Here is an 8872-nt window from a genome sequence, read left to right as displayed (position 1 = left end):
TATAATTCACAACACCGTGTTCCTTGTATTGACATGCGTGATGTTCACCTTTTATGTAGATCACCACTATTTACCATTCAAAGACAGACTGGGAGAAATGTTTCAATATGCGCTATATGAAGATGGGTTTGGAATGTCCCCACATTTACTGAACTGTTTGATTTTGCTGGTAAAGCATATGTGTTATGAAATAAAGGATGCATGACAAAGTATTTCTCGGGCAAGAGGGAGGTATAGCTGAAATATTGCTGAGTGCGGCGTAAAACTTAACTCACTCACTGTATTTTAGAAACTGATTTTAGGATTCGTCATTTGAGTAAGCAGAAAACCTGCGGAGCGATAATGTTCATACGTGGATTAAAACATGGATTGTTTCATATTTATCTGCGTGTTTTACTGAAACATTAGTTTTAAAAAGGCTGTAAAATTAAAATGATACGTTGTTAAGTGGACAATTAAAATTGTGATTTGTAATACAGGTATTACACAATATTGCAGTTAGATATGTTTTTATGTGGACATGTCAAAGTGTGTTCTGTGATATAGTTATGACACAATATTCCAGTTAAATATGTTGTTAAATGAACAAATATGAATGTCATATGTAATTCAGTAGATGTGTCGTTAATGTTCAACTTACTGTCTGAAAAGGAGCATTAGTTTGCATTTAAGGATTCGTGTGTCTATGGATATGCTTTTTAGTTTGTGGTGCATAATTTATTATATGCTGGAGATTCAACCAATGACAGATTGGATGGGTTGGGAGATCCACATTTTTTTATCACATTGCTTTATACAATAGCCTACCTTTTGGTGGTGTATATGTATATGACTGTGTCTCGAAATGGACGCACGTGATCTGTACTCGAACTACAGAATACTGCCTGAAAATGACTGAATGAGTGTGACTGAGTGAGTTTGGTTTTACACCACTTTTAGCAACATGTCAGCACTATCAGTGTGGAGACACCAGAAATTTGCACAAGGGCCTCGGCGTAACAAGCGCAATCGTTAACCACAAGGCTATCCCACCGCCCCTATAACGGACTTACTAAACGATGCTGCTTCAGCCAGGTCTGGCCTTCCCACCTAAATAAAGGTTGGTATGGACTGAATGATACGTTTGTCCTACTTGTGTGGATTGATACTCATGGTTATTCACTGGATCGTGTGTTCCAAACTCGACATAGTGACATATACTTGAAATAATGACAAGCGCTGTGTTCAACTTAACACACCTGAACAGATTTCTCTTTTATGTTGTGACGAATGTTTATCTAAAACACAAGAGGGGTATTTTATATTATCTTTATTCGTACATATGAACAAGCTCTGTGTTTTACATTCACATCGATCAGAATACATCTTATTAAATGCATGCAAGTCATGTGGTAAAATAATTTCCCCAAAACACAGGACGTCATCCAGTGACTGTTGACCCTGAACGTCTGGTTAACATGCATCTAACATATCTGCAGTATATATTACGTAGGCCTCAACAAATAATAATATATATATATAATAATAATATATTTATATTATATATATACTACGCTCTATTTCTGCAATAATGGCATTTGCAATATTTATCATCCTAACCAACTGTTTTGTAAAAATACCTGTTATGAACTTGAATGTGTATATGGATATAAAGGGTCGTTGTGGACTCGCATTCGGAATTGCACGAGTCGTCAATAACATCATCTGAATATACATCCAAGATTGACACAAGGAATTACTTCCTTGTCGAACCTACCAAATGCAAGAACTTCCCTGAGAATACTGCAGCCTTCTGCATTACCCAGAGTGTCAGAACCCGGACACTACCCTGATCTGAGCCAAGACATCGCAAGGTACCAAACTAAGGGCATGGAGAACAATGGGGAGTATGATGACAGTGTTTGGGGGATATTAGCGAGACATTTCAAAGGCGAGGTGCTACTGCCAATCACATTGCTGTCAAAAGGGACAGAAAATTGAATGATATAAATAGATTCATTGGCTGTATCACAAAAGGACAAGATCATGTTAGTTGGCAGGAATTCTTCTGATGCTGTATGTGGGTCTAATCCCCCCAAAATTAAAAGCATAATTTTCCACACGTCCAGATCTATTAACAGAATAATCACATCTTTATTGCGGTATAATGAGACATTGTGGTCATTTGGTGAATTAGCCCAACACAATGTAACGTAAATAATAATGGTAGATTTAATTCATAAACATTTCGGCTGTGGAGGACTGAGAGAGCCTTCTTGGACTGTATGTGTCTCTCAGTGGTTATCATGGTCACACATGCAGCAAATGAAGCAATTCTGGGAGAAACTGGACGATATTCATTGTAGAGTAATAGGTAGTAAGTAGACATAACACGTCAAACACTGGGTCAAACTACTTACAATGACCGGCGCAGATATCCTCATCAATCCTATTTAATGCTGAAAATCTTAGATGAAAATTGGAAACATCCACCGTACTTCAGAAACTGTTCAATATTTTCGATGTGATGTTGTGATACACACCAGGAAAACACTTAACTGGTCATGTCTTGTAGACAGATATTAAAAATGTTTATTCTTTGCCGCTGAGCACGGTGGACACGTTTTAATGAGGAGAGTGTTCGTAAACCATTGATAAATTCTTCGTGGAACATTGCATTCACTACTCATATCATAAAGCATGTGCTATACACAATGTTCTTGAAGGCAATTATACGGAGATATGGTGGTGATATGTATAATAGTCAGTATATCGTCTGGTCCATCATAATATTTTGGGGACCTGGATTACTGCCAACTGCGTTGTTCATTAAGAAAATAATGGCCATATCGACAGAACTGTTTGAGGGTAAAAGGGATATAGCTACACAGCGCATGAGAGAAATACAATCCCGATCATGTTAGAACCTGATATATTCACCCGGAATTTCCAAAGAAGTGAAATCACTAAACCATGAAAGCCAACTTGGGTTTTCGCCGCGTCAATTGAGAATGTGGAATCATTAATCATTTAGTACTGATTTGTGGGAGAGAGAGTGAGTTTTGTCCGTAATGACTTTCGAGCAACTATTCCTATTTATACTCTACTGTTTCTGTGACCGGCCTGATCGAAGTCTGTATTGTGGCCGCTTTGTCTCACACAGAAAGTATGACATCCCTAGAGCTTACACTAAGTAATGCTTGTTGAGAAGAGTATACCTTCGACAGGTGACCAAACTCGGGTAATTAATGTGTAGAATATCCATGACTGTAGTACCACTGTCCCGAATGTTTATCGCTCGGTGTGCTAAAGCGAAGTACTATAAATCAAAATGTGATCATCACAATACGTTGATGAATGTTGAAAACATCATTATTAGCAACGGCACTAAAAGAGATATCTTGGATGCCAGAGCTCTGTGGGGTTTTGCTTCAGAATATCTTACTTGTGATTACTGGTGTATACAAAATGTGTGGTCGATAGAATGTGTGGTGCATTGACTATATATACATTTGCATGAATATCGTTATCTTTTGTTACTCTCACTGATATTCCTATTTCACTGATATTGCAGTATACCGGCACAATGCCTGGCTGCTCTCTGATAATTCTTCAAACCCCCAGACAACACCATGTCCTATCGATTGTTTGGACTGTGAGATGACTTTGTATCATGCGCGGACATAATTTATATGTTGTTGACAGCTTACAGGTGGAGTACCTGCGCAAAGTCGTTAATGAAAGGCTTGGCTCGCCTAGACAATCGGTCGTGTCCAGTGTATGTGTTGATACACAAGAGATAAACAGGCCTTGTGTGCAATAACGATTATTAAGGCGAGTTCCAGAATTGATCTACAGACTTTCTCTGAGTGTCGCAACCGGAAGACGCCGAAGAAACTCATCTTTGCGAAAAATGAACGCCAAGTCAACTGCTGTGGTTACATGCTGGTTAGTGATGAGTATTGCGGGTGGATGTATTTGCGGAAGATCGTTTTATCACAGGATTGAAAGTCTTGACAACGTGGAAGTTACAGCATCAGCTTCTAACACACAAACCAGCATATCTGACGTTGGCCAGTGCGCACGACTTTGTCGCCAACAAGACTGTGTGTATCTCAGACATGATGGAGACATTTGCAGTTTGTATGACGTTCTCGTCACCGCCAGTTCATCACCCGCTCATGGCGCAATCTACTATCGTGAAAGTAAGTTGGTTTGATTTCAGATTCTTGAGGCGCAACAGAAAAAAGTGAAACCATTGGGTGTGTAACTCAGAAAAGCAGCAAAACTATAAGTATAAATAAAGAACAACTTATTACTAGGAATTTATTTATGTTAACACTCTGGACCATGTAACAACAATGATAAAAGAGTTATAAACAAACATGTACAAGGTTCAATTCCAATCGCAAAGAAGGAATCTTCGCACATTTATCAGCCTATTTTCAGCAATAACCATCTTCGAACGCAACTCTGTTTTTTTGCTCAGTTTCAAAACAGAAGAAATAAACCTGAACACTTATTTATATGAGATTTTATCTTTTCGAAACTCGCAGTTGGCTTGCTATTCAAATATTTCTCTGTATTTAGGATAATTCCGTAAGCAATGTCCAAATAATTTTTTATATGATTTTTGCAATGTTTTTGGTTGGTTAACAGATACGTTGGTCACTGATCACAGATGTAGAGTATAGAGCCACAGGAGATTGGCTCGTGTATGTTTGGTGAACGTGAACCATATGAACGTGAGATTATTATGCATGATAAAGTCCGTGACGGTTTGACTGGAGCGTCACTGGTTAGGTCATCTTTTAAAGTTGCATAATTGTTATGATCTTCAGTAAGTTCATACCAATGTCGCCTTCTGATAAAATTGCAAAATTTCCTGTATCTCTGTTCGGGATTTAATTGAAAATTGGACATATTATTTCAGTATTTCTCTCTATGCCGGAGTGACCCATGGCAATAAGATGGTTGTATACAATCAATGTCTGGAGCTGAAAAAAGCAAAGCATTGCGTGTTTCAACGTGTTGATTTTACACATGAAAGTCGCATAAGCTTCATATAATGAAACAGGACTGACTAAACCCTTTTCATCATATACATTGTCTGGTTTACATGCACGCATGAAATCTGGGAACATAATGTACTACGAGAGGTAGATTTCGTCATATAAACACGTTTTGACTACTTACCCCAGTCATGACACTAGTTAAACTCTATTTTACAAAATAACTCATATTTGGATTTCACTTTCTTAGTAAAGTACAAATTCTAGTACCTTTTGGGGTCGAGTTCCACCAGAGTCAGGCACCTAATCGCCAGCACACAAACACAGCCACCTAGCCCGCTCAGCCACAGCGACTTCCACAAGAATGAAAGTCGGACAACTGGTAGTCTAGACTGCGTACTTTGTGTACCCCTCTGATATGTGTAAATTGACACGGTTATATTTCAAATTTTACATTTCACACATTGTACTGTGGGGAATCGAACCCGGACCTTCGCCTTGACGAACGAATGCTTTAACCACTGGGTTACACCACAGTCTTTGAAAACCAGTGGTCCGTCAGGGAGACTGGGTTTTATAAGGAAATCAGTGACATGAGAAGCCCGGTCAGCTGCCTCCCTGGAGAAAGTGATTGTCTGAGCTATGGGACGATGGTGCTGACGACACCACGACCACAGCACGGGTATCTACACGTGATGTAGGAAGCAACGATGCAGAGCTCGATACGGACATTCCCGACTTTGATAGAGCTGCATTGAGACGGAGGAATGCACATGACGATGGTAGAAGAAACAAAAGAACAGAAGAACCACCGCCGAGGGAGCAACAGAGAAAAGTCGCACACCTCTCTGGAACTGGTAATGGACAAGTGTACAAAGATTGTATTAAGTCGAACCAAGCAGACCGCGAAAAGATGTGTTAGAAATGAAGAAGCTGGGCGATGAACATGAGAAGTGCGCAAATGAATAGAGGAAACGCAACAGAGAAGATGAGACAGGAACCATCAACTGCGGACGCTGCGTTATGCAGTTAATTGGGAGTCCTCTATATGATCAAAATGGTTTCTTTGGAAGCTAGCTTAGAATACTTTTGAGATGAGAGAATCATATCAAAAGTAGAGGGCTACAATATGAGATATGTTATATTGATGTATAACTGAGATTTTGTTCTGTGAATGAAAAAGTTCCTGTGCTTTAATCTTCAAGAATAAATAAATCTAATATTTCATGAGAAACGTTCATGTATTGTTTCTGGGACAATAAACCAAAACAATAATTCAGTGTTCAAGCTAATCATATTCATGTTGGTTGTCAATTAAGGAAACAAATGGTTGGGTATGCACTAGGATCCGTGAATATAAACCTAAAGTGTACTTCTCACTTTATATTAGGTCATCTCTTGTTTTCCCAGAAACGCATTTGAGTTTTTTTGTTTTACTTTTCGCTAGAAAGACCTCTTCCCAGGTTTTACTTTTCTTAAGTTCAAATGATACATAAGTGTTGAAATCAATTCAAGATTAAACTCACAACACAAATGTTTCCCCAAGCGGGACTGGAACCTCAAGCCTCAGATCCTTAGGCAGACGCTCTACCGCAGGGTCACCGGGCCGACAATTGTGTTTGGGTTACATAATCTACTTATAGTTACTGTCATAAAATTGATTTTACGCGCGCTTCAGTTATTGTTAAATGATCATCTACATTGTAATTACCCATCACTGAGGGTATGTATATGTTAGAGAAAACACTAGTGGTAGAGGTAGGTCACTCTTTCCAGTCGCAACTTGTTTACAGGCACCTCAGTCCATTTGGTTACAGGCATCAGAAATAGTTCTATTACCTCATCTGAATAAGTGGCCAAGTCTGGTGTCAAAAATAACATTGAAGCATAAGGTTTCTGCATGATAATAGCAGATTTCACGTATTTGGTCACAGCTGCTAAGTGATGTGCACCCAAGCCGTATAAATTTTGAAGATCTCTTATTTGCAGCTTGTCCTACAGGACTGGGTTACGTCTTTGCGGAGTCAACCAACCTTTGCTTCAAAATCAGCCCTGCATCTGAGCTCAAAGACTGGGATGATAGCTTTACCGCATGCCAGGATGATGGTGGTCGGCTCGCGGTCCTTGACACAGATACCAGGCATAGTTTCTTCAAAAGCTATCTCAGCGACGGAGGTAAAAACTGTTTAAAAGAACATACGGAAGTGTACGGTTTTGTGTAAAATCTCCATCGGCAAATGCCACTCTTCTTTTCATAAAAACCTTTATGCTTGTTGAATGTAAATATGTATGACCCACTGGATCTGTAACAATGTGTTAATGACATATATGCTTTTGTGTGTACACTTGCATTTGCTCACCGTATGAGTTAAAAATCGTCGATGAGCGTAACATGTTGGTACCTTCTCTCACGTAGAGCTACAACTCATGTATGAACATTGTCATGCAATTCAACTTATACATTTTGGAATAAATTCAATTTAAGACAAGATCCGTTTAAGGTCGCACACTCATATAGGCTCTTGGGTGAAGGGGTGGCTTAATGGTTAAAGCGCCTCCTTTTTAAAGATCTGGTTCAATTCTCCACATGGGTATAATGTGTGAAGCCCATTCCTGGAATATTGCCAAAAGCGGCGTAGAAACATTATCACCCGCACCTATGTACCTTCAAACAAAAGCGTGGTTATTAGGTGAGCTCATTTCAAATGTTGAAATTTTAATTAAGTTCCGCGGTTTGTCGCGACAGTAATCCGCTACAGTCACTGTCACCCTCAGTATTAGGCATTCATTCTTTATGTACAGACGTCTTACTAACATCTAAATACAGTAGTATAAGAATGATAATTACCTCTTTTATTCAAATTTGTAGTTCAACACTATACATAAATTGTTTAATGTACGTTTTGATTTAGTTGCCACCAAAGGAGAGGCACAGTCATTGTTAGCTACTTAGACCCATATATATATCTGAAAGGCGTTTTTAGGGACAGTTTTTAGTACAATAAAGCCTAATCATGTTTCACTGAATTTATAGATTACATCTAATCTAAGCGTGATATGTACAATTATCTGTCTTTTGCAACGCTTAAGGTTATGGGACTTCGACGGTGTGGGTCGGCATGAACAAGTCAACCACCAGTGGCCCCTTCAGATGGTTGACGGGATCAACTCACACCACACAGTGGGACTCGGTCGAACCTGATTACGTGTCCTACCAAAACTGCGTGTACTTTTATTACAGAGATCTTGTTGATACGGAATGTTACGACCCGAGACGCAGACTGTGCGAGATTGTTCTGTAAGCGCACGCCGTAATCGGACATCGGTTCAAGCGTATATTGCGTGTTGCCGGCATTGTCAATATGGCTTCCTCTTGTTCAGCGTGATTACCTATCATCACCATTAAATACTGCCTTTCACTTGTGCGCACTGCTTTTATCTTACTCTCACACAACTCTCTGCTTCCAAGTTTTTCAACCGTGTTAGAAATACACAGCATGTTCTAAAGTGCAAGTAAAATCCCAAAGTCATTACCATCAAATTTTCCAATCTGATGAAGGAGTTAGAATATAATCGAAAACACTGTGTTCCTTGTATTGACATGCCTGATTTTCACCTTTTATGTGGATCACCACTATTTGCCATTCAAAGACAAACTGGGAGAAATGTTTCAATATTGTGCGCTACATGAAGATGGGTTTGGCATGTCCCCACATTATACTGAACTGTTTGATTTTGCTTGTAAAGGACACTTTGTGTTGTGAAATAAAGGATGCATGACAAAGTATTTCTTTGACAAGAGGGAGGTAATACAGACTGACGGGCACGCCATACTGATGCTCTGTAAACATCTGCGCTAGTAGACAGATTAATATTGATAA

The 8872-nt window shown here is 39.2% G+C and overlaps 1 protein-coding gene across 1 annotated transcript; it reads left to right on the top strand.

Moving 5' to 3' along the window:
• The first annotated feature begins 3751 nt into the window (after positions 1-3751).
• On the top strand, positions 3752-8560 carry LOC137273042 (C-type lectin-like). The gene is made up of 3 exons (XM_067805484.1): positions 3752-4184; positions 6981-7166; positions 8082-8560. Exons 1-3 carry the CDS (start codon positions 3893-3895, stop codon positions 8291-8293), a joined length of 690 nt encoding a protein of 229 aa, XP_067661585.1. The 5' UTR covers positions 3752-3892; the 3' UTR covers positions 8294-8560.
• The last annotated feature ends 312 nt before the right edge of the window (positions 8561-8872 follow it).

Source organism: Haliotis asinina, chromosome 2, assembly GCF_037392515.1.
Source record: "Haliotis asinina isolate JCU_RB_2024 chromosome 2, JCU_Hal_asi_v2, whole genome shotgun sequence".
Lineage (NCBI taxonomy): Eukaryota > Metazoa > Mollusca > Gastropoda > Lepetellida > Haliotidae > Haliotis > Haliotis asinina.
Note: the sequence above shows the minus strand (reverse complement) of the source record. Positions and strands in the feature narration are given on the sequence as shown.